The 27,814-nt window shown below is 36.4% G+C and overlaps 1 protein-coding gene across 4 annotated transcripts in view; it reads right to left on the bottom strand.

Moving 5' to 3' along the window:
• Nucleotides 1-27,814, bottom strand: part of ZEB2 (zinc finger E-box binding homeobox 2) — a 131,759-nt gene that overhangs the window by 4,418 nt on the left and 99,527 nt on the right. For 3 of the 4 annotated variants that reach the window (XM_028508534.2, XM_036023522.1, XM_028508531.2), the window contains 6 exons: nt 14,365-14,553; nt 13,459-13,673; nt 10,751-10,859; nt 7,862-9,831; nt 6,311-6,491; nt 1-132 (listed from right to left, as the gene is read on the bottom strand). The exon at nt 1-132 is cut by the window's left edge and continues 4,418 nt beyond it. In XM_028508534.2, coding sequence (XP_028364335.1) covers nt 1-132; nt 6,311-6,491; nt 7,862-9,831; nt 10,751-10,859; nt 13,459-13,673; nt 14,365-14,553 — 2,796 coding nt within the window. Of the gene's footprint in view, nt 133-4,628; nt 4,717-6,310; nt 6,492-7,861; nt 9,832-10,750; nt 10,860-13,458; nt 13,674-14,364; nt 14,554-27,814 lie in introns of all 4 variants that reach the window. The other variant, XM_036023523.1, reaches the window with a different exon arrangement.

Below are 27,814 nucleotides of genomic sequence, written 5' to 3'. Positions count from 1 at the left end.
AGTGTGAGAAGCGCTTGCCACATTTATCACACTGATATGGCTTCTCGCCTGAGTGAAGCCTCGAGTGCTCTATAAGGTGGTGCTTGTGTTTGAACGCTTTCTTACAGATCTGACACTGATGTGGTCTTTTTCCTGGGAAAAAGAATAAGATTACGGGGTGATTAGTGTCTTTGCAGGAAGTTGCTTTCCAAGAATTCTGCAAATGTCCAGACTGAGATATGAAGGTGGCTGCTTATGGCTGAAAGAGCAACAGACTTCAGTCTAATCAAAGAGAGTTAGGAAGACGCTTTTTCATCTCATAATTTGGTGCTCTGATGCTGATACAATACAATTAATAAACAAGAAGAAACTCAAAAACTACTAAAGGGAAAAGTCTCACAAAGGAAGCTTCTAATTGCTAATTGCCTCATTAAAAACTTTGAAAAATGTCCTACTGAGCAAGAAATTTCGAGTGCTTTTGCACATATTTTATCAGGTAATTCTCTTCCTTACCATTTTAAAACAAGAATTTGTACGAAACTGATAAAAATGGCATAGTCACCGCCATTGTCATTTAAACCCTGTGCCTGTTAAGTCCTATATGGTTGCTTTGAAAATGGGCTTTATGTCCCAAACAGGAGCAAATTGCCAAGTCAGGCTGGAACAGAAACAGAGGACAGATGATGTTAAGGATGTCTTATCAGTCACATAATTCTTAGAATAAAAATTAGAGAACAAATCATTTTAATATACAAAGTAGGAAGATGGATGTCATGGAGGCTGAAGTAATCCCAAATAGTGTTTTCCCTCTAAAGTTTTCCATGGGATGTCAGCCACTTGTTGAGTGTTAAAATACTCTTCAGCTAGAGAATGCTGTATTTCCTTTGGCATTCTAGGCAGTTTCTAACCAGTGTTTGGAACTTGAAACTAGTGCCAAGCCTAAACACATCTGGTTGATTCCAGGCCACAAATAGCACTGGAATGTCTTCAACACCTTCCATAGCTGCCATACTTAAAAGTTTATTTCCAAAATAGAACTGACAAAAAAATGTATCAGACTGATGCTCTGGAGTTAAAGTCAGATACGTGTCATGTAGAGAGCACTCTGTGTCATCATAACATACATGAAGCTGTGCGCATATATTTCCTAATGCAAACTTGCATTTCAGCAAATTAAATTGAAAATCAGCATTAGTAAATTCAACCCCATTTTCATTTGCTAAGTGTCATGTTATGAGATTAGAAACCCATTCTACATACTTCAGGTGTTCAGTTATATGGTGAGATAGCATCTCAATTAGTAATCAGATACCTTTAATAATGTTATTGAATGCCTCTGGGGCATGTTACTATTTAGAAAATTTTGTAGGCTGCTATATGTTATTTCATTAACGGTCTTTATCCTACAAGAATACACAATGTAAGTATAGTGATGATAGATGTGGTAAGGCAAATCATTAGAGTAAGAAGAAGTTATTTTCTTATAAGAGATGAAATTAGAAATATAATTGTTGGTGACTACTCCTTGTATTGAAACTAAGATTCTTGTAATCTACTTCTCATCTATAGCTAACAGTCCGAAAAAGAAAAAGTATAATTCAAACCATACAAGAACCAGTCCTCAACTTTTGGAAAGATGTTTTCAATGGGGTAAACTGGATAACAGAAAAGAGAATTCTGATGGAATGCCAAGAGTCTGGAAAGACAGTATGCTTTTCCATTTAACAAGATGACCGTGGTGGGAAGGTCATTTAACAGGAAGCAGAAGAGTATTTGGGAAAAAGACAGAGGTTTTGGCCTTCCAGAAAACTTGAAGTCGCTATATACAAATTTGGTCTCTCTTGGAAGGTACAGGGCCTTAAAGAAAAGGATGCTACCAGAAGCAAAGATAAGACATTTCTGGCAGTGGCAATTTTATTCACAGGGACAGGGCAGTGTAGTGTCAAATGGGGGAAATGGGTTCTGGAGTCTTATTGCTTGAGTTTAAATCTACCTTTTATGACCAGCTGTGTGTTCTTAGGTACATTAACCTCTCTAAGGACCAAGGACCTTGTTGGTAAGAGGAAAATCATTTGGAAACCTAACTTGTGGACTGGGCATAGGAGTAAATGAGATAACATAGGTAAATAGAGTGTTTCGTATAAAGGTAGTACGTTGTAAGCACCTATTTAATGTTAGATCCTTTTATCTGCATTCATTGATACATTTTCAATAATTTTCCAAGTTGTAAGCAAGATGCACATATCAGGAGCAGAGTAAATGGAAGAAAGAAATCTGAATGGAGAGAAAAGAAATTGCAGATGAAAAATTTCTTGGTGCTTTAGTTGCTACAGTGCATATTGGTAGACCTGTGCTACAACCTCCTTTAGTTACTAATGTCTCATCAGGTCAAGAGCACAAAATGGTCAACTAGCCAGGTCATTTCAAGATTGGCTGTGTGAATAATTTTAAATGAACATCACAGTTGATACGGCTCTCTCTTTTCCAAAGGAACAAAACAAAAAGCAAGCCCTGGTTGGCGTAGCTGAGTGGATTGAGCGAGGGCTGCGAACCAAAGTGTCGCAGGTTTGATTCCCAGTCAGGCCACATACCTGGGTTGCAGGCCACGGCCCCCAGCAACCGCACATTGATGTTTCTCTCTCTCTCTCTCTCTCTTTCTCCCTCCCTTCCCTCTCTAAAAATAAATAAATAAAATCTTAAAAAAATAGGGACAGAGAAAATTGACTAAAATGTTACAACAACAACAACAACAACAACACAAAGCAGTGTCCTTAGGGAAAATGAGCACTCTCTAGGATAAGTTTCAAGGCCTGTTAGAAATGCTTGGGGGATGCCCACTAAACTGCAGTGTATTACATAGATATTCTATAGTTACAGGCAGCCAATTTTCAGGGGGTTCATTTGATAATAAACAATATGCTTACAATCGAAATACAGGGTCCAGCACAAATAACACCCCCTTTTTATTCTAAACTCATAAGCATGTAACTCTGTAACATAACAATATCACACTCAAGCACACCATATGACATTTTATGTGAAATGTTCAAATTAAAACTATAAATCATTACACCCATATTATTACCCTACCAACCACATTCAAGTAGGCCTTACTTTTGATGGACCCTGTATATTAATTCTACATTATTACCTGACAATTGGAAAGAAGAACAAAAATGTTCAGCTATTATACTATGTAAAAAACAGAATCTGGGTGTGCAGAGTGGGGAATTTTGACCTACACCTTGCACTAAATCTCCTGAAGTTTCACTGCTAAGCATTCAGTAAATTCAGTTTAAACAGGAAAGGGCTTGGACATTCACCTCTTCTTACCTTGTTTGGCTGGTGTGCCCTATTCAAATCAAGACATCCTGGGATTAAATTTCCACATGAATAAAATTCAGAAAAAACATCCAAACTGACATTGAATGATCAAAACTTTTTTAGGGTAAACTTTTTTCTAATGTTGAGGTTCATGATTCACCTGGCAGCTAGAATGGTAACTGAAGTTAAAATGGAAGCCCTGTGGTATGAAAAAAGTTATCATATAACTGAGAATAACATTGACTAGTAATTTATTTTAAACTTCCACTTTATCTGTTTAAAAGCAGAAGCATTTTTATTACTTTTCTAAATAAGGTGGGTTTAAAAGCACCTACCTCAATGTCTCAATAGAGAAAGTACTCAATAAATGTCAGATTTAAACTTTAGTGGAATACAAATGAGTTCTTAACCATGTCTAATAAGGGTTTCAGACTTTTTTTATTTCTCAGTACTTGTTTGTGACAATTCATCCTATCAAAGTCAAAGTCACCATTTAAGTAGTTTTTTTTTCCCTTCTGCCCCAAGCCCAGGTCCCAGGAAAAGCAAGCAAGCAATACACCATTGGTAAGGAAAATTTATCATGTCTGCCTAAGAATAAATTAAACAGGTCAAGGAAAAGGGTACAAGATCAAAAAATAAGTAGCTCATAAATTCCTTCTTAAATCAAACTCTTCTGTATGTTCAATTGTGGACATGTAATAAACACTTTGTCAATGATACATTCATAATCAACATATTATCAAATAATGACTCAACTTCATTTCCCAACCTTAGGAGCAACCAACCAAACACTGTTTTCACTTATAATTTTCTTAGTATTACATTCTCAAAGTAAGAAATAAAAGGCTTGTAGGGCCCAATTAGGGAAGGAAAATGGACTACATTTCCACACATATCATGAAGATAGAAAAATTTATGAAGAACTTCACTTTGATGAAAGCTAATACACTGACAATAGTAACAACATGAGATGTTTGGTCAAGAGACCAAAAAGTTAACACCGGAAACTGACAAGCTGGGAAGCCAACATGAAGATAATTAATCACACTGCTAGAGAAACCATTGGATGGTTAGCATCTTGTTGCTAGGTATTGTTTCTAGGCAGCACAGCTTCTGACATCTTAAAGGACCAGAATATTTTTATTTTAAAAAATACAGTTTATTTTTCAAATTGATTATGCATATTTGTGTTTGTCAACTTTTGGGTCTCTCAACTATCTGTATGCCTATGAAATTTATGGACTATGTAATTTATATAAAAAAAGATATTGACTGGATGTCAATATGTATGATAGCCCTCACTAAAATAAAAGTTTCACACTCACCATGTAGTAAATGATAGAGTTTGCATATGGTCATATAATAAAACCAATCAGAGAGGGAAAGATGCCTTCAGTGATGTGCCTATTGTAGCTGAATAATGAAATAAAAATATATTTGAAGTTGATTAAAATATTAAAGTAAATTTAAGTATGAAAATATCTTTACTCTAAAAATACTTAAATAGGACTTGGTACTAGAAAAAATATCTATGATATCTATTAAAAAAGACAAATGTAGAAAAATTTTGATATACCAAACTGAATTATATCACACAAGCATAAAAACTATTGGGATCTGCTATTCAAATTAGGTTGTCATTAAAGTATCTTAGGTTGAACTACTAAAATAATAACAATTAATATCAGACAGTTGAAGGAAAAGAAAAACTGGATTGGAGTAAGAGCACTATTATTTATCAACCTTGTTCTCTTCACATTACCCTCAACACTTCATGTTATAGAACTCATGCAACATTCCCCCACCCCACCGCCCCCCGCCCACTCTCAGGCTGATTCTGGTCCCTGGTGCTGCCTTCTGCACATGCCCAGTGAGGAAAAAGGGAAGATGATGAGCACAAGTGCTTCCCAAGGGCACCATGTATTTAGTCAGAAGAGGACAAAAAGCATACCCATTCCTTGTTTTTTCTTTTTCTTCTTTTGTCTCTTCATCACTTTTTCCCCCCAAAGCACTAATGCTAGGTTAATTTTTCCCTCTATATTAAAATGTTTGACATTAGACTTCCTGTTTTAAAATGAGAGTTTTTCTATAGTTTTCCCCTGCCAATATTTTGATTGAAATCCTACACTCTTTCTTTCCCCATCGAGGATCAGTGCAGCATGCCAAATGTCTAGTGGACAAAAGTTGGAGATGGGTTAAGGACAGGGATGAGGCCCACTTCCTCTGCTGTGAATGTGGAGGGACAAGGAGGAGAGAGGGAACACAGCGTCGCTCCCACAGAGTTGTAGATCAGATCTTGGATTGTGGCAACTAATTTTGCTTCGCATTATGGTACTTCGCCTTTCTTCTTAAAAATTAACCCACTTTCTCTCTACTCAAAGGGAAGAATTATGTTGCCATCTTTTCAACTCTATAATTTTTGTGTTAGAAATAAACTAATGAAATTTAGAAAGTTTTATTTTAGTCTTCTAAATATAAGTTATTTCAGTAGCTCATTTGACCAATTACATTACTTACACCCTTTCTTTCATAGAACTAGCACTTTTATTTATTCAAAATATGGGTAATTCATAAATCGTAAACAGAATCACCCCCAAATCATGGCTTACTTAATTTTTGTATGATGAAATTAATACAGCATTGACTAAACTTTTTGGTATTAAATTTTTTCATATATAGGTTCATTCATTAGAAGATATTTTAAATACCTGGCTTGGGTTATGCCATTTCATTGCCCTGGACATTTAAATATACCTTTGGTATGATTTGTGAATTTGGCATACAGATTAACTCAGAAGACAGAAAGATAAGCACACTCACAAACACATAAGTGATCCAATAAACAGGCAATGAAAAAGTCTTACTGAGCTGGGCAAAAGCATTATTTCTTCCTTGTTGAAGGTATCAGCATATGCTACATCTTATGTTGCACAAGTGTACTCATTAAATATTATGAAATGTACAGCAGGCCAGGAAGCTCTAACTAGCTAGTCAAAGTCACTCATACCTGTGTGTTCGTATTTGTGTCGCAGAAGGGAACTGCTTTTCTGGAATGTCTTGTCACATAAGTCACACGCATACATGCCACTCTCTGTCTTCTTGATCTTCTTTCGAGACAGACAGGAGTCGGAGTCTGTCATGTCATCTAGGCCTGACATGTAGTCTTGTGCTCCATCAAGCAATTCTCCCTGTGATATAATCAAATAGTTCAACACAGTCTCTTCTCTTTTTATTTATACCAAACAATTTCGCAGAGGCTAACATTTGAAGAACATCATAGTACTTGCTATTAATTGATGTAGTTCTTTTTTATTAATCTTTTCACTTTCCATAAATAATACATGATGTATCACACTTCAACAAAAATATAAACTTTGTCTGCCCTAGATGGCAGAGCTCATTGTTTTTCAGGGATAGAAAATGGTTAATTTTGAAGGTGAGAAAAAATGAAATTTTCAAAAATCCTTAATTTTCTTTACATCAGGAAATATACATGAGTGAAACTTCAACATCCAAATTTGTGTATTTTCCAGGGTGCTTAATTCTAGAAATGATCTGTAGCTGCAGAAACCCCATTTTAATTGAATTTTATATTTAGGTACAAAATGTTATTATTATGCAATCTGTTTAAATGTATGTCTACCCACTAAAGGCCTCAAGCTATATTTTTATATTTAATTTTCTAATTTGAAATAGGGAATATTAATAACACTTTTTATCAATGTTCTATCTATGTTAAAACAGCCTTCAGCATTGAGCAATAATGAATGTGGATCAGTAAATTATTAAATTTCTTGATATTTATTTTGTCTTGATCCAAAGGAGTGCAAACTTGCATGATAACATACATTTCCATTTGCTAGTCCACAGTTCAGTTTTCTTAGACTACGTTTGCACTAATTAATATTAAAGAAGATTAAATAGGCTTAAATACATTTACGGAGAGGGCAGAGGTACTGTAAATTGGAATGGTGGGGCAGCTGTTACAGAGGCACCCTGCTACTTATGCTCCTACTTTGCACACAGGGATTATTTTCCATGATGTTGAAACATACCTGTTTGTATATTTGAAAAACCGTAAATCATTTACTAGTTTGAAAATTACATAAAAAGTCATGTGGAATGTGCAAAATATTTTTTAAAATACTCTTCAAAATAAACTATTCTTAATAAAACCAAGTAATTATCAAAGTTATACATTCAAATTATGAACATCTATAAAAGTATATCTGTGGGTTTAGCATCTATATAAGTCATAGCAAATATTGTTATTAAAGTATAATTATAAAAGCGGATGGATAGCTTTAAACAAACCTCAAAAATAAATGTTAAGTTTTTGTCTTTTTTTAAGGCATAGGCAAATAAATGTGCTTAAATAGTTTAATGTTCTGTTTTTTTCTCCATTTAATTTTCTAGTTTAAGTTCAAGTTAAAACAAACTCTTCTGCTGAAACCATAGCGCTCAATTTTTTTTACCGACATTTTCCTCCTACATGCACGTAAACAATATTATTGTATTTTCATCTCCTCTTTTCACAGCAAAAAACATGTCTCATTACCTGAAATCCTTGTTTCCGTTGGTACTTTCTCCTTTGCTGCATATCAGCAAAAGTAGCTGCTCCAGTTGGGTAGGTATAGGCCATATGTGGTAGGAAGCTCATCTGATCCAGTCCCGGGTATGGTCGTAGCCCAGGGATACTGGTCTGGACTGGTGGCATGAAAGTGGCTGGGGGAAATGCGCTTTGTGGAGGAAGAGCTGTGTATAAAGGTTTGGCACTAAATGGGTTCATGCCGAACACTGTGTTAGTGCTTTTGTTGTCCAGATTATTTGAATTTGAAAACTCCTTCTTGATAAAAGTCAAGTTTAAAGGCTCATCTGAGTTTTCAGATGATGAAGAAATACTGTTGTGGTCTAAATTTATGCTGCTAGCTTTTGTTTTGTTCTTTGTGGCTATAATACTTTTGGGTTCTTTCATTTGTTTTGGTAATGACAAGTCCAATGGCTCAGCCTGGAGCTCCTCGGAAGAGAAGCTGTTTGGAGTGTAAGAACTACTGTGGGAGTTTTTAGAAGATGTGGAGGAAAGATTTAGGGGAGAAGGAGTGTTACTCCTTGAGTGGTCCAATTTTTCAACTGGCTTAATATTGGTAAAATGGGAAGGTTTTGTTAGCCTGAGAGGAGGATCACAATTCGTAACACTGTTGTGGAGTTCTGCTATAGATGGTGATGTTATGGAGTCCATGGGCTTTACGGGAGACCTGGGTAATAAAGAGTCTTTAGTGGGAGGGTTACTGCTGGGAGCTAACGGCTTGGAGTTCCTTTCCAGTGATGGAGACCTGGAATTTGAATACTGGTAGACTTTTCGTTGCTCAAACCATTCCTTCACAAATTCCTGAGGAAGGCCCACAGCAATGGAAATTTTCAGCAGTTCATCAGAGTTGGGCTCCATGTTCATAGCATAATATGCTTTAAGTACAGACATGTGGTCCTTGTATGGGTTGATGGGGCTTGTCATTCCTTTCTCAGAAAGTACAGATGACAAGAGGAGGGCTTTATTATCAACAAAAACTCCGCCTTTGTTGGGGGCTATATTTTCATGAGGTTGCAGGACTGCCTTGATCTCTTCATTCATTTTACAAAGATAACGTTCATGCTGATGCAAGGGAATGGGGCCAGGAAAACTTTCTTTACAGAACTGGCATGAAAATGGAGTGGATATGTTGTGGTTCTCAATCATTTTATCATCGGTGACCAAATCTATTAAAGTACGCAGCTTCTCTTTCTTTATATTACTGATCTGTCTCCTTGAGTCAGTAGTCAAGCTCTGGAGGCAAGCTTTGGCTTCGTTGACTTTTTCTAATGTGTAGTCAATAATACTTTTAGTGGCACCATTATGACTTACTACTGGAAGACCTACAGGTGGAATATTAGGAGAGGTAACTCCTTGTTCCTCAGGTTGAGAACATGGATCCTTCATGTGATAACCTTTCAACTTTGAAATTTCTTCAGCCTTGCAGTCCATTTTTTGCCTGGAAACTGTATTGTCCACAATCTGTAGAACCTTTTGTACCTCACTTAAATTACTATTCATGGTGGGAAATCCAAGTAAAGGGGCATCCATCCCTACACCTAAGTGCTGCATTGGACTCTGAGCAGAAGGATGAACTCCTAAAGGGCTGGTGGCTCCAAGTGCACCATTCATAAAAGGACTAGTGCCACTAAACCCGTGTGTGGCCATAAGAACTTTATAGTCATTGAAGTCTAGTGGTTCTGTTTTAATTTTAAGTAAGCCTGTTTGTTCAGACATACTGAGTGGTTTTCCATTCTCCAATTTGTTTCTTAATTGGGTAATGGCTGAGTTAGTAGGAGAAGACGAAACAGAATTAGGGGAAGAACCCGTCTTGATATTATTTCTCATTCGGCCATTTACAGAGATTAAACCGATGCATTTCTTGCTGCTGATATGTGAACTGTAGGAACCAGAATGGGAAAAACGTTTCTTGCAGTTTGGGCACTCGTAGGGTTTTTCACCTAGAATGACAATTAAAATTAACATTACATTTCTTTGGTTAATGACTGCAATTGTCTACCAAAACAAGAATCTGTTCAACTAAAAGAAAGGAACACAGTGAGGTACCTCTACATTCTAGGTGCTTAGAATTATGTGGCCATAACTGTTTCTGGGCTTTATCTACCCTGAGAAGATATAATTCAAGATGTTAACAGTGGAAGGTGAGGGCTATCTATGCCTTTTTCAGCCAAGATTCCAAATCTTGTTTTGCCATCGGCAGCCTCCTATTTAAACACAGTGTCAGATTAATGTGTGGTCAATAGCACAATAAAGATGTCACAGTATTTAAAAGGAAGTGTAGCCATGGCTTTAATCAACTCTGTGAAGATTCCATTGATTCTACCAATCCAACCAGTCCTTTGAATAGCATCCAATCTGGTAATAAAATGCTTGGCAAAGCTATCAAAATAGTTATAAAGGAGAGATCTCGGCCACAGGGTTTTGTTCTGTAATAATATACACCTCTCAGGAATCGAGGACTATGTGTCATACAAAAGCTCTTTTCCAAAATTCTTCCATTTTTTTCTTTCATGGTTAGGTATCAAAAATGAATATCTTTCAGAATGTGACCAGGTCAAAAAAATATTTAGTCCGGTGAAGGGTTTTAGAAGAACAAAAAGAAGTTTCTATATTTTGTGATAAGTCAACACATTTGCAATTTCTGGGAACTATAAGCACTCCTCTCCTTGCTTACTACAAGATCATGCTATTGGTGGTAACAATAAGTCTCATGAAGACAAAGCAGACACACATAGTTTATGACATAAATGAGTAGTTCCAAAAAGCCACAAACAAGGTTGTGTAAATTTTAAGCAGTCTTTTAAGACTCTCCTAATGAAACAAAATGCAAATGTGAACACCAGCACCTCTGCTACTCACCACTGTGAATTCGCAGGTGTTCTTTCAGATGGTGTTTATATTTGAAGGCCTTTCCGCACTCTGTGCATTTGAACTTGCGATTACCTGCTCCTTGGGTCAGCATTTGGTGCTAGGAAAGGAGAGAGACTGACATCAGTTTTGCGCAGGAGGAACAAAGGAAATTTGTTACAAATATTTTTAAAAGGCCTCTTTTTCAGGCAGGCCAAAAGGTTTGAGTACATGTTTATTTATTTGCCCAGTCTTTCAGAGTTGCAATAAAAGTGATAATGTTGGCAATAAAATTGAAACAAATTAAAAAAAAGCGCTTTCACATGTGCATCCAACACTTGCTTCAGAATTATCTCTGTAGTGTGTCTTCCAAAATGTTTCTTTGAGCCTTCTGAGATGAGAAAACATAATTGTGAAGATGTTTGCGGTTCTCTGTGTTTACTGAAAATTATAAAATCTGAAGATTCTCTGTTGGAATGCAACTATTTTGTCAAGAAAAAAAATATTGTCCTGAAAATTCTAAATTGTCCCCCCAATAACTCCTCACACTAATACTTAATTTTATCAGATTTTCCATATCAGGGTAAAAGCATATCTTATACCGAAGCAATACCAAATTTGAAGAGGAAAGAAAAAACTTCACACAAACAAAAATAAATCCTGAACTATAAATATTTCATTACACGATAAGCATGTTTAAATATCCCCTTCACTGTGCTAGTAGGAAATGTAAACTCTCTTTTTCCTGAGGTGTTGCATATCAGATGTAATTCATTATCAAATGTAAGAGACAACATCTTGGGTTCTAGCTGCTTGAGCAGTTTTATCACAGGCCAGTAGGAAAGACTTCAATGACTTTTCCATTTTCCTTTTTAGTAGTGTACTAGGGAGTAGGGACCAAAAAAGAAAAAAAAAGTTTGCTGAAAAGACAAGTTAAAAGCAGTGAAGATATAATCAAACACGGCTGACCTTTTTGAACAAGGGGGAAAAAAGCACAGTGACTTAGAATTCTGAAGAAAAAGAAATACAGTCATCCACTCTGGATGCTCAAGGTAGGAGGTCAGCCTTTTTCAAGCAGCAATGACACAAAAGCCTTTTGCAAAAAGACAGCACAGAAACGGTATGACAACTGCTAGGGTGTGCTGAATCTTCCCACATTCCTAGTGAGACAGATGGTGTTACATGGGACACAGGGAGGTTTGTTCAAACAGCAGCAACCTTCAAAGATCAAGCAGAGCCCAGCCCGCGGAGCGCCATTGAGGGACCAGCGCTCATATGTTGCTGAGTTGCATAAACAAACAGCAACAGCTGCTTTGTCTCCCCCCACAGCCCTCAGAGGACTACTATAAACTTTAGTTGTGCCACTGTTAATATGATACAATCATTTTAATTTACTAATTGTAAATGCCATGAGCAAATGAGGGGACTTTTCAACACCAAAGCTACCATTCATAATGCGCCAACACAATTGCACTTCTGCATGTGAAATTTAAAGCAGTTATGCTAGATAAATATCTAGGCACTTTTTTTTCCTAGAGTTCCTGTGCATATAAGCAAGGGGAGATAAACTGTTACATAAATGTAGCTAGGCAAGCATAGTTTTTATAACTGAACTTTCAAAAACATTCAGGTGACAACTAGACATAAATGGAATAATTCACATGGACTGATCTCTTAAAATAGTAAAATTCCATAATACAGTGTTATCCGCATTGCTTGATTGTTTGCTTGTTGTCATTTTTCTCTGTCAAAGAAAAGAAAGCCCATAAGAAAAAAAAACACTTAAGAATTTTGTAGAATATCCTGTTTAATAATTTTTAAAACAGGTATGGTGGCAAAGCTTATCCAGGGCGATTGTAGCTCTGGAGGGCCAGTCGTTGGACCGTAGGGCACACCGTAGCTGTTACCATCTGAACCCCTCCTAACACCAGCGTGCAGTCAGTTCTCCCAGGAGGTCAGAAAGAGCAGTTTTGCTAAAACACTTAAGAGACACTGTGAATCAATCCTATTCAATTATTTTAAGGATTTAAGAAGCTGTGCTTACCTGTCGAAGACAGAATTTTTATTTTTAATACAAGTAAGTCAAAGGCAGATTAATTTTAACATTCAGCAACAAATATGCGTATGAAGAAGGGATCATTTTAATGTACACCCAACATTTTAATAGTAATCCAGCTTACTTTTAATATATACACATATATTATGTGCTTTTTACATTTTTCTTAAAACACTTAATTAGATTTCATAAACTAGTAACAGTTTGTAAAAATACTCTAAGTAATTGAAGGTGTTATATGACAAATGAAAGAAATACACATTTCTTTTACTATGACTTAGAGCCTCTGTGAAAAAAAATTTCTAAGTAAAACTGGGTGAAAAATGGAATTAAAATTGCTGAGATGTTTAATAATGTATAATTAAAATGCTACAATTTCATTCACTTTTTGTGGAACATAAAAATGAAACTAAAGTCAAGTTAAAGTGCAAATAAAATTTCTAAATTAGAAATTAACACACTCATTCGATCGTGAACATAAGACTATTAAATCATATTAGAAGAGACCATCAAAAAATCATTTAGACCTCAATTAAAGCTATTACCATTAAAAGATCTGCATCTTCAAAATGCCATGAAAAATTAATAATGATTGCCAATCAAAGCAATATCGTTTCTCTAAGGGGTTATTATAGAAAGAAATCACTTAAAACCAACCCCCCACCTGATCTGTCCCTGGCTTGTGCGTCACCATATGCCGCTCGAGCTGGGTGCGGTAGGCAAACGTGTAGCTACAAAGAGGGCAGGAAAAGTTCTCTTCATTCTTCTCGTGGCGGTACTTGATGTGCTCCTTCAGTGATGTCAAGCGCTTGTAGCCCCGGTCGCAGTAGGGGCAGGTCAGCAGTTGGGCAAAAGCATCTGGAGTTCCAGGTGGCAGGTCTGTAGCCGAGAGACGAGAGGGAGAGAAGCAGGCCAAAAGGTCAGTAAATCAATGGCAGCTAATGGGCTGACTGCCCGGGATGGTATGACAGGAATCACTGCAATCTGCTCCACGAGAGTGCCATCATTGCACTCGGCCTCCGCGCACACCAGTCCCCTCGCACACCCAGGGCAGACTTGTCGGAATCAGCTCACGCTGCGCCAGAAAATTAATTAATTACTTGGGCTTTTTGGGGGAAATTTAAACAGCTGATACATGAGGAACTTCTTTTTAGGTGACTGACAGTTCGCAGTACGCCTTTAGTCACATATGACTCAGGAATTCACAGTGTGAGGGAGCTTGTCAGGTGTCCATAAAGAACAGAAGGTTAGGGGCAATATCGCTAAACTTTTTTTTTCTTTCAAAAGTGAAATATTTCAGAAAGATAGGAATTAATGTAGATATTTTTATCTCAGAGAAATAGGCTCTAATTGTTCTTGTTCTTTATTGGATGTACAAATGACACAAATTTGCTGACAAAAAAAAATTTCACAATACCCTAAAATTACAGTTCTAATCTTTGCTCATGAAATTCCATGCCTCTGCAGCTGTTCTTCAAATTTTAAGGTAAACACCCAGGCATGTAGTGCATTTGTAATTGTAACAGCTGCAGAGGTCAGTGTAGTGGCTAAAAATGAATTACAGCCTCACCATTTTCTTCTTGCCCATTGGCCTCTGGCGTGCCAAGGCGAGACAGCTCCTCGGGGGCTTCTGGGTAAATAATGGCTGTGTCACTGCGCTGAAGGTACTCCTCAATGCTGACTGCATGGACGTCGCGCTCCTCCAGTTTTCTTTTGGCAAAGTATTCCTCAAAGTCTGATGTGCAATTTGCATTCTTAACTGAAATCGTAAAAGGAGAAGAAATGTGTTTTCAGGACCTTCTTCTGAGGCACCCAAGTCTGCTTACATCATTGCTACTAAAGAATGTTAAAGCTGACAAAAAGACTACAAATACCTGGTTTATTTGTAAGAAATGTTGCAGATGATTGGCTATTGGTTAACTGTTTATTCCTATCACATATCCAAAAAAGGGGACTTTGCTTTAAGTTAAATAGGCACACTTTATTTTCTTCCAGGAATACTAGTCCACATGACTCATAAATCATTTTTAGGGATTTTGTTTTAAAAAATTCTGTTTTGTTTTAAAAAACAGAACTACATTCTAAGATTCCTAAGTATTAAGCTCAAAGCTACTTTAATAGTCTATAAAAGACATTCTTGTCTTTTAATAAAGGTATATTTAAATTTTTTTTGTCCACTAAACTTAACGTCCCTAACCACAGATACATCCTGTTGCTAAATAAAAGCTTTGAATCGTCCACTTTGAATGCCACAGAGGACCAGGACTGCACACTCCAAGACAGATGTGAAAAGGCAGATATTCCTAGAGAGATAATGTGACTTTCTTAAAAAATCATGGAATGTGGCAGTTTATCTTTTCCTAAAATTTCAGTATGTTGTTTGGTATTTTAAAGCTGCTGATAATAAAATTAAGCCCATTACTAATAGGAATAAAATACAAAGTGAGTTAAGAAAGTGGCTATGTAGCTGTATGAATTTGGTATTATTTTTTAAATTTTGTAATTATGACTCTATTCCTATTAAATGAATAATAGTTGTAAATCAACTTTAGCACTGTGTGACAAGACTGTGTTTATCTGAACCTACTAGATATGTTTCTAAAATAAGCCATGGCTTAAATATCCTAAATAAAAAATTTTATGGACAAGACAGAGTTGGGAGAGTGGCTGTTACATTATTCTCTACTATAAGTAGGTAAAAAATTGTACAATGCTTTGTACAATTAATGGGAATTCTACTTTCATAGTTTCTGGAGCAGTTAACTTTGATAACACTGTATTCTTCATCTCACCTTCTCTGCCATAAAAAAAGATCATAGTACTTGCTACACTAATTCTCCTTGGTAATTTTTGGTAGGGTGATCTTCAAGTAAGTCAGTCAATTTTTATTTTATTTTTATGTTTGGCTTTCACTGTTGTGAACTTGTGGATTACATATGAGAATAGAAAGTGGAACCTTCCATGAATTCAACAAATATTTACTGAATGCCTGGTATGTGACAATCATCGTGTCTTGTTTTGATAGGCAAAAAACAGACCCAGTCTCATCCTTCAGGAAGCCATAGGAGTGGGCAATACAAGTGACATTATCTCAAAGAGGAATATAACATTACAAACCCAAGTAAGTATTAGGACAGGAAGTTGTATGGTGGTGGTATGAGAGAAGTACAAGGAGGGCCTGGTGAGGACGAGGTTGAGTCTGGAAGATGAAAGAGGTATTCACTGAAAATGCCTGAAGGTGAACTTCAGAAGCTGGGGAAGAGCAGCAGTGCCTGGAAGGAGCATGGTGCACTTCAGGAGCTAAAAGGACAGCACTGGCATGCTGAGAGGGAAAGTGGAGCAGTGGGATGTCAGAGTGAAGAGGCAGGCAGGGACCACATCATGCAGCATGTGACAGCCCTGTTAAGGATTGGGGTTTTGTTTTAAGAGGGAACAGGAAGCTGATGAAAGGTATTAAGCAAGGACGATGGTTGGATGAAATTATGGATTATCTGCATTTTTTAAATGAAAAACTTGGCTATATGTGATAAGGACTGCAGGAAAAGAAAAGTCAATTTTGGGAAACTAATTAGGAGTCTCTTGCCATAGGCCATGAAAAAAGATAAAGGTTAAGGAATTAGTGATAGAGACTACAAGAGAAGTGGCTAGAATTGAGAGATACTTCAGAAGTAAAATCTCTAGTCCTGGGGAAGAATTAGGGATGCCAAAGATGGTAAGAAGGCTAAGATCCTCCTTTAAGTTCAGGTTTTTCAAATCTGATATATGGTAGGCGACTTTCACCAGAGCAGGGACTACTGGAATGCTAAAAAGACTTGAAGCTAATGTATAAGCTAATACATTGGATCAAAAAAAAGACAAATGGGGAGCATTACATTCTGTAGACTATGAAACTAAGTGCTAAATCCTGAATATGGTGATCTCAAACCTTTCTCTTTCTCTTTTGCCACTCCAACTTCTGTTCTTTGTAACAAGAGCAACAATGTGATTCCAAGACCTGTATTTCCTTCAAATATAGTTTTGAAATGTGCAATAGTGGGTCGAGATTTTATACATAGAAATTTTGCTTAAGTCTTTTCTTAGAATCTTAAATCTTAAATATTTTCTTAGAAGATTAAGTCAGGTTGCATTCCCACTGGTATGCTCATTATGCAACGGCTGGTTTCCAAACCACACTTATTGGTGATTATTGCTGATGATGCCATTTATCTTGTATCATTAAGTCACTAAAAGCATGAAGCAACTGCCTACTTACACAAACTATTTGTAGATTGTTTTGATTAATCAAAATAACTTCAGATCTATCAAAAATCACCTTTTGTTTTTAAGGGCAAGAAAAAGAGGAGACAAAATGGTAGATCCAAGATGAACCTCTTTTGAACAACTTAACTCATTTGACCAATGACTGACTTCTCTTTCAGCACTGTGGCAGTAGAAAGTAAGGTATAGCTCCCTCTGAACTCAGACCTACTCAAATGTCAAATGTTCACGACACAATTTATTTACATTTTTCAAGAACATTGTCCCACGTGAGGATCCTTAGTCCTAGTAAACACATGATGGATGTACATTTAACATCCTAATTTTATCTTGATATTTCAGCAACTATTTGAATTATCTAGCTATCTTTGCATGAATTTTGATTTGCATGTGAATGTTTCCATCAGAAATGTAATCAAATGCAAATTAAATTTGATTTGCATCAATAGCCTTTTTCACTTAAAAGGGAAAAGAATTCTGATTTTTCTGGATAGGCAAACTAAACTGCATGTAGATATACCATTGGTATTTTGAGAGGCAATTTACTTCCTAGATAAAATTTGGACATGCTAGACTCCTATGTCAAGTGTGATAGGGACAGAAGACATCAAATTATGTGCTCTCTTAATTTAAGGATCATCTTTGATTATCTTTGTATGCTGAGCATCGAGTATGTTGCCTAGAGATTAGTAGATTCTCAAGAATCATTTATGAAATATATGTGGGATAAATTATTTCCCCAACAGTAATCGTGGTGTAGAAGTCTTCCAGTAAAAGGAAACATAAGAAAAGATACCTGCAGTTGAGCTAGAAGCTTGGTTCTACTACTCAAGCAATTGTGGAACAGTTATGCGGTAAACTGTAGTATGGATCATAAATATGAGGTCTGTCTGGAAAAAATCCAGCCATTGCTCATATAACGAGAAGGGTTTGCACAACAGGAACATAACCTGGCAGCCAAAGAGAGTGGACTGGAATGCACATGTGTGAATAATGGTGACTTTATTGTACTAAGCAGTGGGGGCAGTAGACACCATTGAGTGAGCATGTGTACTGTGTGGCTGTCACATTCAAAATGACAAAGTGAGTACAGCAGCAAATCTATGTCAAAGTTTACATTAAGCTTGAACACTCTCCCATGGAAACTATTCAGGTGATTCAGAAGAACACAGCTATGGGCAACTGGTGATTGGAAGCTTCATCACAACAATGTGCCCACTCATGCATCATATCTTGTGCAGTTTTTTGGCAAAGCATCACATCACCCAGGTGACTCAGCTCCTCTATAGGTCAGATTTGATGCCCTGCAAATTCTGTCTTTTCCCAAAATTAAAATCACCTTTGAAAGGAAAGAGATTCCAGACCATTGATAAGATTCAGGAAAATATGATGGGGCAGCTGATGGTGATTGGAAGAACTGTGTGAGGACCTGAGGTTCCTATTTTGAAGTGGACTGAGGCATCATTGTCCCATGTACAATGTTTCTTGTATCTTGTACCTTTTTCAATAAATGTCTCCATTTTTCATATTACATGGCTGGATACTTTCTGGACAGACTTTGTACTTGCAGAAGTCTGATAGGGCCCAGGTGAATATTCAAAAAAGGATTTCATGAAGAAGATAACGCTCAATCATTTACATCTATTTGCCCCGTCAGGACTTTTCATCATGTGGTACAAACATGCTATTAGTTATGTATCTTAATATCTAGAGCCATTTAAGTGGGCTAGAACCTAGCCTTCCATTTACTAGGCATTGTACAACCATCATGGATATAATGTGGGTTTTGCCTGGTGTTGTTGTGGGTAGCAGTAACATATGGTTTTCCTACTCCATACTACAACATTCTCCTTTTCCTAGGAATAGCTCCCCATTTTCCCTATTGCCAAGCCTTATTATACCTCAGGCAGCTGCCACATCATTGCATGATCCTGCTCCCCTAATCACAGTGAATGAAGTTGCACTGGAAGTGAGTCAATCTTAGTCTTCCATTCTCCAGGCCAAACTATTGATTGGTCCAGGGCTAGTCAACAAATCCAACTGAGCTCAGTAAATCCTTTTCCTATGATTTTTGGACTTTGTTCTGAAGACAAGTTCAAGGAAGTCTTCCTCCCCAAGTGACTACAGCTATACCATGTAGAACAAAGGAGTTGATATAGCCCATGTAGAGTAAGATTTATGAAGAGAGAGAATGAAGTAGACATACAGAGAAAAGCAGAGACAGATAGAAGGTCCGGACAGTACATTCTTATCTGTATTTGCTTCTGAGGCCAAGCTGCACCTCTGTCCTTCCAGGGACTCTGTTGTCAACCCTCCTTAGATTCTGTGACCTGGAACATTCCCTTTTCTAAGTTTAGGCTGTGTGTGTTTCAGTCTCTTAAGCCCCGAATCACCTAATTGTTATGGCAGCAGAACAAATGATGGGATTAAATTTTAGTTATTTGTAAAATTGTTGGGAAAAATGAAGTTTTGATTCTATTTGGAAGTTTCCATTTTTGTTTTTTTTGCAGGGATTTTATAATACTGTATGGTGGACACAGGAATGAGGTAGAAAATTGGCTAGAAAGTTATAGAATTCCCCACTGCATTTTTCTAGTCTAAAATCAACCTCATTTTACTTTTTTTTTTTTTTTTCAGTAATCCTCTTCACTCCTTGGTCTCCTTGGAAGAACTGCCAAAACACACTAACAAAGGATATTTGCATGGTATTTATGATCAAACCATAATAAAAATTCACAAGAAACCTCAAGTAATTTCTTCCCATACCTTCTCCAGAGATTTTGCATTTAGTCCTAAAATTTACCCTGATGTCTTGCAAATATCTCAACCTTCCCTAAGGTCAACTAAACTTTTCTCTATCTAAAAAAAGGAATTTCATTAATTAAACAAGTTTCCTCATAGTCATGTGTATTTTATTATTGTTAGGGTAAATTTCTAGGTCCTTACAAGTTAAAAAGACCTCAAATTTCTCATGAATATGATAGTCGCTCTTACTAATGTTGCTTATTAATACTTTCATAAATACCTTCTTGTGTAGCTTAGAGATTTATATTTTAGATAGATAATGGTAAGTTATCACTATAGACTGACTTTAAAAATAATTGCTTAAAAACAAGCAATGTTAACAGAACTTTATATATAAGAGATATTTGGTACTCAAATCTGTCACCACCTCCTGTAATTGAGTTGTTTTAGGATACTTTCTCAAAGATTCTTAAAGGTGAGTTTAATTTAGTATTTACAAGGAATTAAATTGTAATGAAACCTTGACACTTAATCTTTCTCTTTTTGTTTCCCTCTTTTTACTTTTATCACCTCACTATTTATTTTCTTTATATGTAACAAGCATGTGTTCATGTAGGAAGACAGGTACTCTATTATCACTTGTCTAATACCCAGCATGTTTTTAATTTTCATTAAAAAATGGAGAAACATATTTGAATATTATGCTAAACCATTTTAATAAACATCAAAATGAATAAATAATTGTTTTGGAAAGGAAAATATCTTGGAGGCTCTAGAAGAGTTAAAGCAAGTGTATGTAAAAACCTAAGTGGAATCATTCATCCATACCTTCACTTAATAACTGTTTACTGAGTGCCTACTAGTGCCACAGAGTGTGGCCAGGGGTGAGGACACAATCCTGTTGACTAATAATTTTTTCATCATTCTATGACTCTCATATTTAGAGACACATACATGAAATGCTTATGACTCTGAAATACACAAGTATAAATAGGCATATTTATACATGCATAAATATGCAAAAACATACATATAAGTATATGAGTACTTCCTCAGTATAACACAGAAATTATGCATTTATTGTATAATCTGGCTTTCACTCACTTCATACATTCAGGCAAAGGGACCAACAGAAATAATAAAAAATCTAGGTAACTGGATTCACCACCTTTTTGGAAAAATAGTCCCTTTATTAACACTTCAGAGGATAAAAAAACAGGGAATTGTTTTTTAATTTAGTCACCTATATTTAATTTTTTAGATTAAAGAAGTCCACCCTTAGCATTTGTTGAGGTATATAAATTCTCGCAGCTACTTTATTTAAAGTTGACTAATTAATGGAATATAAGCATTTCTTCATTAAAAATGCATGTGTGCCTTTCTACAGAAGGCTTCCAAAATACATGTTGGCACCAGAAATCTAAAAAACAACCGTGAGGGAAAAGATGATAGTTTTCTCATTACACAGCTTCATGGGCAAACCACCAGAGCCTCCGACTGCTACAGAGGTGTGTGTAAAGCCAGGAAGGCTCATCAAGAGCGACAAAGTTTTCTTCTCTTCTTGGGAATTCGTATAGCGTCTGAGCTAGTCTCTCCACTCCTGCTCTGACACGGTTTTCTCTGGGGAACCCATGTTATGATGCCAATGAGAGTCCCCCAACTGTAAGAGCTTTAGGAGAAAGACTTGCAGAACGAACAGGGAGATGGGAATCTATACTACTCTGCAGAGTCAAATCTCTCCCCAAACAGCAGGAAGTGGCCCAGTTAGGGACAGCGTCTAATTTTAAAGTGAGGTTTATATTAGGGGATTGTGAGTAGGCAGTTTTGATTGTTATGTATCCATACAGAATCCATGCCTTGAAAAAAATTCTGAAATTATATAATATGTATCATCTTTTACATTACTGTGGAATCTAAAAATTTGAATTAGTACATTGCAAAAAAGATTGTTAGAACATCTTATATTTTAGAGGGTTTATAAAGTAGGGCATTTTTGCCCAGCAATTCAGTGAGTTTTTCATATACAAAATATGTAAGGATGCTCCAGAGCTGTGGTTTTCAAAATGTGGCCTCCAGCCTCAAAGCATCAGTGTTTATTACCTGGGAACCTGTTAGAAATGCGATTTCTTGGGATCCAACCCAGACCTATAAAATCACTAATCTATGTTTTAACAAGTCCTTCAGGGGATTCTGACACTCGCCCAGTTTAAGAATCACTACTGTAGGAATTCCATTTGTGCCTCACCTGGCTAAATAAGGCATTCAGTATGGTTCTGGGAAACAGCTCAGAATTACTCCCATGACAGTAGCCTTCCTGACTATCTTAACCTGAGTTCATACCCTCAGTCTTCATTTATTGAGTATCATCCACATACCTCAGTTTTTGAGCCTATCATGTCACGTTGTAATCTGCGTTTACAGGTCTGTGAACTGACAGAGAGGCATGGATCCTGTCTTATTCAGCATTGTATTACCAGGTCCTTGTACAGTGCCCAGCATGCAATAATTAAATAATTAGACCAGGTCCTGGGTCACTGGGGTCCTCACACTGGCTCAGCTATTTGTATTTTTAATCTCAGTATTCTCATCTTTAAAGTGAGCCAGTACATGCTTTCTGGGGTATCCTTGAAGTTTCAGAATTCCGTAATTTCAGTTAATTAATCACCCTAACCCATTTGCTTTTTTTATTGACCATATTCTTTTCAATTAAAAACTCAGATCAACACAGCTTTCTGATGAAGGAACCACATGCACCGATGAAAAAATATTTGGAGCTGTCTGAAAACTACAGAAACGTCACAAGGAAAAACAGTGCTTATTAAATATTTGTTGATTGAATGAAGGAGACACTCAAAAAGGTTGGGATATCATTTATTTCTTATGGGAACTCTTGCTGCGAAGATAGCTGCTCCTAATCACAAACAAAGCTAATGAAACAACAGCGTTCATTAACCAGGAAGTGACAGGCTCTCCTTGGTGGACACTGATTATAGTTTAAAATGATCCCCCTGTCTAACCTGCCAAGTGTTGCTTCTGTTTTTCTCTCCTCAGAACCCATCTTTCTCTACTTTATTTTGAAAATTCATTGTGTGAAGTTAACTGAAGAATTAAAACAATAATTTGTATGACATATCTGACTGGATAGTAAAACCCGTCATACAAAAATGTGGTAGATATTTTACAAAGGAAGAAAATGACAGGCCTTATAATAATGTGGCTCCTTGTTAAGTATTTAGGTACTACTTGAATTATCTAATAAACTGATCTCGCACAATTGATTAACACTATACATGCACTCAAACTGATCTTGCTGAGAAATACCCCATGATCAAAATTGTATGACCTCTTTTACCCATATAAAAAAGCTACGTAATTTAAAAGAGTTAATCTAATCTTAATGTAAGAGTAGTAAGAGAAACTGGAAGTTTTACCAAGGAGATAATAAAGGTAGAGAAACTTTCTTACTCTTTTCTCCACTTTCTCTATGTTAATGATACGACTCACAGAATTTGTGCTTAAGGAGGCTTAATGGCTTGCTAGCTGCTAACCTCATCACAAATACTGTCAATTTAGGAGAGCTGTACCTTGCTCCATGATGTTTCTTGTTCAAGCAAGATTTTCAATCTAGGTCTTCTAGATGTTTACCTGGGATTCAGTAATTCTGAAGACACCAGGAAGGACTTGTAAAACTGGAGAGAATTGGCATTTCTATGTGGGACTTTGGGACCCAAATCCCTGATCCCACACCTTCCATCCTGGTTATTATACTCTGCTGTTTTCTGAATGCATTTTTCAAGGTATAAGCAGGACTAACCACCTAATTTGTGGGGTCCAGTGCAAAATGTCAACAGCAAAGTATTAAACCATGGTGGGGACTTAAGCTCAGGGCCCTGTGACTGTGCAGGCCCTGGATATAATACCATGAGGCAGGACCCTGAGAACTCCCATGATAACTTCCCCTCCCATGACAAATATTGTAGCCTTGCTTTTCGTTTTCTTTGTTCATGCTTCCCGGTAAAATGTCATTAGAGGGAAGGTTGGGTGGGGTGAGGTCCAAAATTGCTAGTCTAATTTCCTCATTTAACAGATGATACAACTAAGGTACAGTGAGGCTTGTGATTTGTGCAAAGTTACACAAAAATTTTCTGACAGAGCTGGGTGGAGAATTCATGTATCCTGGCTCTTAACCCATTACTTTTCAACACTATGGTGATAACTCATTATGAGAGAACCCCATTTTTTACTTTTTCCTTATGCCTAACTGATTGGTTATGATCCGATTAGGTTCTAGATTCTGCAAAGTTCACTATGACATTATAAATAGTTCTAAATAACAGTAGAATGCCATGAAATTAGGATGCGGAAAGCCAACATAAATACTAACTTCATGATAGATGAAATATTAACTTAAATTTTTTTATCTATTTTTCATGTCCCCACTCTTCTGAATCCGTGCTTATTTTGTTTTTACTGGGTAATTCACATCTATGTCTTTTGTGGCAAAGCAAAAATATCAAAAATGTTCTTTAAATTCTCTGCTTGAGATGTTTATTTAAAATTTCTGTTTAATATTTGAGAATTGTATTTTCCTAATTTGGATATTTTGTATTTTTAATCATGTTTCTAAAGGCACTCAATATAGAGTAACTTTATGAACCACCTTGCAAAGGTGAATCTTTATTAATTATTATGGTTATAGTAAATTAAAAATGTCTCAAGTTTAACTCAGGAATAGAGACTGTATTCGAGGTTCATTGTGTTTTCCAATTTCATATATTACTTGTTATTTCCCCACATGCTTCATGCTATCCTCCTTTGTGTGCTCTTCTTCTGCAGATTCATGGAACTGTGCTGTCCGTCCCTTGGTAACCTCCCATCCCTCACACCTTTCCAGCAGAGCCGCCCCTGCTTCCACCCGTCTTAACACACAGACCAAAGAAGATGGGTTGACATACTCCTTCATTCAAAATTACCATTTCAACAACAGTGTTCCTATTTTATTAGTTTGGTTCCTCACCTACTTGGTTATTCCTTATTAATTAATTCAACAAAAAAACTGTTCATCAACCAGCAAGGCTACACAAACACTATGCCTACTGAAAGGCAATGTGGAGAAAAGTAAACTTAACCTCTACCCTCAAAAAGTCTCCAATTGTAATTGTATTTTTTGAACTTTAAGTCATTCATTTTTCTCCAATATGTGTTATAACACTGCCTATAAGCTCAAGTAAAATGACACACTTCCTATGATTATATTTACCCCAGATTGCCATTATCATCATTCTGGAAACGATACGCAAATTCTGATTCCATTCTGGAATCATCATTACTCAAAAGATAGTCCATGGGCATTCTGGCTTTACAGTGTTTGACTTTCTTGACCCCAACCACATGGGTGGCCACACCTTGTACTTGGTACTGGGCTAACCCAGGGACAGTTTCATCTCTATGAACCAGAACTTGGAACTTTCATTCTCTGATTTCAGCTTTCTGCTCTTCCCCATTATTGAGTTCCTCATTCTCCTGAAACAGGTACTTCATTGTGATAATTAGGCGCTGACAAGTACCCCAGCCCATTTTACCAATTCTGATTTTATACTTGCCTCAGGTCACCTTGAAGCCTGAAATCACTTCCATCCCTGTCTTTTATTCTTGTTGCATTCTTACCTTGCTGAATTAAAATCTAGTCCAATCTTCCCTGCTTCTGGAGTGTCCAAAACATCTAAAGGAACTTTAATAATTGTATTGACTTATTTCAGTTTGTGCTATCAAGACAGGATATTCTTTTATGATGATAACTAAATCTCCATACATTGGCCACAGCAACTACTCCACACTTTCGTTCCTCAAGATTCCAACCCTTCTCCCATTCCCTGTCAACCGATGAGCTGACTTCCTATTTATTTCAAAGAATGCAACTCCTATAATGTGAATCCCTTAAACTGCCTTAAATTCAAATAAGTCTACCATCATTCATCCTTCTTTTTTAATCTACTGCTAAAAACATGTACCTCTACCCATAGCCACGGCTACCACCTAAAAGCTACCCCCTCACAACTCTTCTGATGACCTGTTCAATCTTTCACTCCATATTACAATTTTCGTCCTTTCTCTATTCTCTTTTGCACAGAGGCATGTTCAGCGAACCTTTGTCCTGAGGAGAACCTTCCCTAAAATTTTCTATCTTCTGTTTTCATGTCTCCAATAGCCGATCCCATGCTCTGTCAGCAGCCCTCTGCAATACGGAACACTTTGCACTTGAACCTACACAGCTTGTTGTGTTTCAAAAACACCTTAATCTATGTATTATTATAATAATTGCTAATAATAATGGCTAACAATGATCGAACATTTATTACATCTAAAATTGTGTTAAACATTTTATATATGTTTCTTAATTCATCTACCATAGTTTCATTCACCCAACTGAATGTAAGTCCTTAGTGACAGTGATTATTCATTGTAACTTTCATGATGCCTAACAAAATGCCTTGCACTTAGTAGGGCATCCCTAAGTGACTATTGATCCAAATTGCTAATGAGGTTATAATTATTTATTTGTAAATTTTGCCTTCCTGTCATTATTATTTTTGTTTTTCCTTTTGACACCAAAAGATTTTTCATTCCTTAAGGACTAGAATTAGATCTCCATTTCGTTAAAGTTTCTTTCTCAAGTCTCAGTTCACATTCTTCACAAAACGAATATTCTGACTGAAGAGAAGGAAAGTATCTTAGAGGTTACCAACAAGTGACAAATGTTTTATTATTTATTTACTTGACTGTGATCCTGAACAGGAAGGAGAAAAGATATGATTCCTGATGCTAGTCAATGACCAAGTAAAGAAAAAATCTTTGACAGCTTTCATCATCATACACAAACATTGAAATGACTACAAGTCCTCTCCTACACTTAACAAGGGATGCTAGTGAAAGAAGTTAGATAGAAAACTAAGTTATTCCTTTTTAATCTTCATTATTTTAACCTCAAGTTCATTGTGAGAGCAGTGAAAAGAAACTTGTCCTACAACTTGTCTGAGCAGTTTCCAAGATGTCAAAGGAAGTTAATTGACAAAGGCTCTCAAATTGACTGGTTAGTCCTTCCATTACAATTTGTGAAACATTGCATTTTTGTTTTCTTGAGAAGGAATTAATGAGGAACTGTTGTGAATGGTGAAAACAGTTCAGAATGTGTTTATTTCTTAATGAATAAAAATGGTTTAAAGCTTACTTGTACATGCAAATAAACTGGCAAAAACAAAACTAAAAGGTGAGCATCTTGTATATGTTAGGCTTTGTACTAGGTACTTAAAAAGTGCTATACCACTTAATCCCTACAATGAGAATTTGTACACAGGGATTCACTATTTCCACTTTAGTGATGTAGAAATGAAGGCTTATTATACACTCAAGTTCATGTAAGTAACTAGCAACTGTTAGAGACAAATTCAAATGCAGTTTATCTGACTCTAGAATCTGGAGCACCCCCAAACAACATTTGTTTTTCATATGTAAAAGAAGTTATGTATTATTCTTAAAATTTTGAAAGCATGTTAATAATTCTAGTTAGAGTCAATGTACATAGTTACTCCTTGGACAATAATTTGCTGGCTTTATGTAAGATTAAGAACTAAGACCTAAATTGGCCTTAGTCAGTTTCTAGATACAAGGTGCTTTTTTTCCCCCAGCAAAGGAAACAAAGGTGCAGGTGGTTATTAATAGCCCTTTATAACTAGAGAAGTAGACTGTCTGAGTAAATATAACTTTCACATTTTCAAAGAGGAAACAACAGGGGCCTATTTGGGTCTTGATATGCATGTGGAACCGCATTAACGCTAATGATCACCGTGCACCTAAGACTTGTTACTATTAGCTCTTAGACAAACTCATGTTTATAATGCTCCTAAGCTTTTCCATTTCTCTAATCTTCTTGGAAAACAGTTTTTTCACACACTCTTAAAAATTCTACATAACAATCTCATTCTGAATTTGAATGTGATTGACATCTGGAAGATGTAAGG

This window comes from Phyllostomus discolor, chromosome 4 (assembly GCF_004126475.2).
Source record: "Phyllostomus discolor isolate MPI-MPIP mPhyDis1 chromosome 4, mPhyDis1.pri.v3, whole genome shotgun sequence".
NCBI lineage: Eukaryota > Metazoa > Chordata > Mammalia > Chiroptera > Phyllostomidae > Phyllostomus > Phyllostomus discolor.
This window is presented reverse-complemented; position numbering and strand designations above follow the sequence as displayed.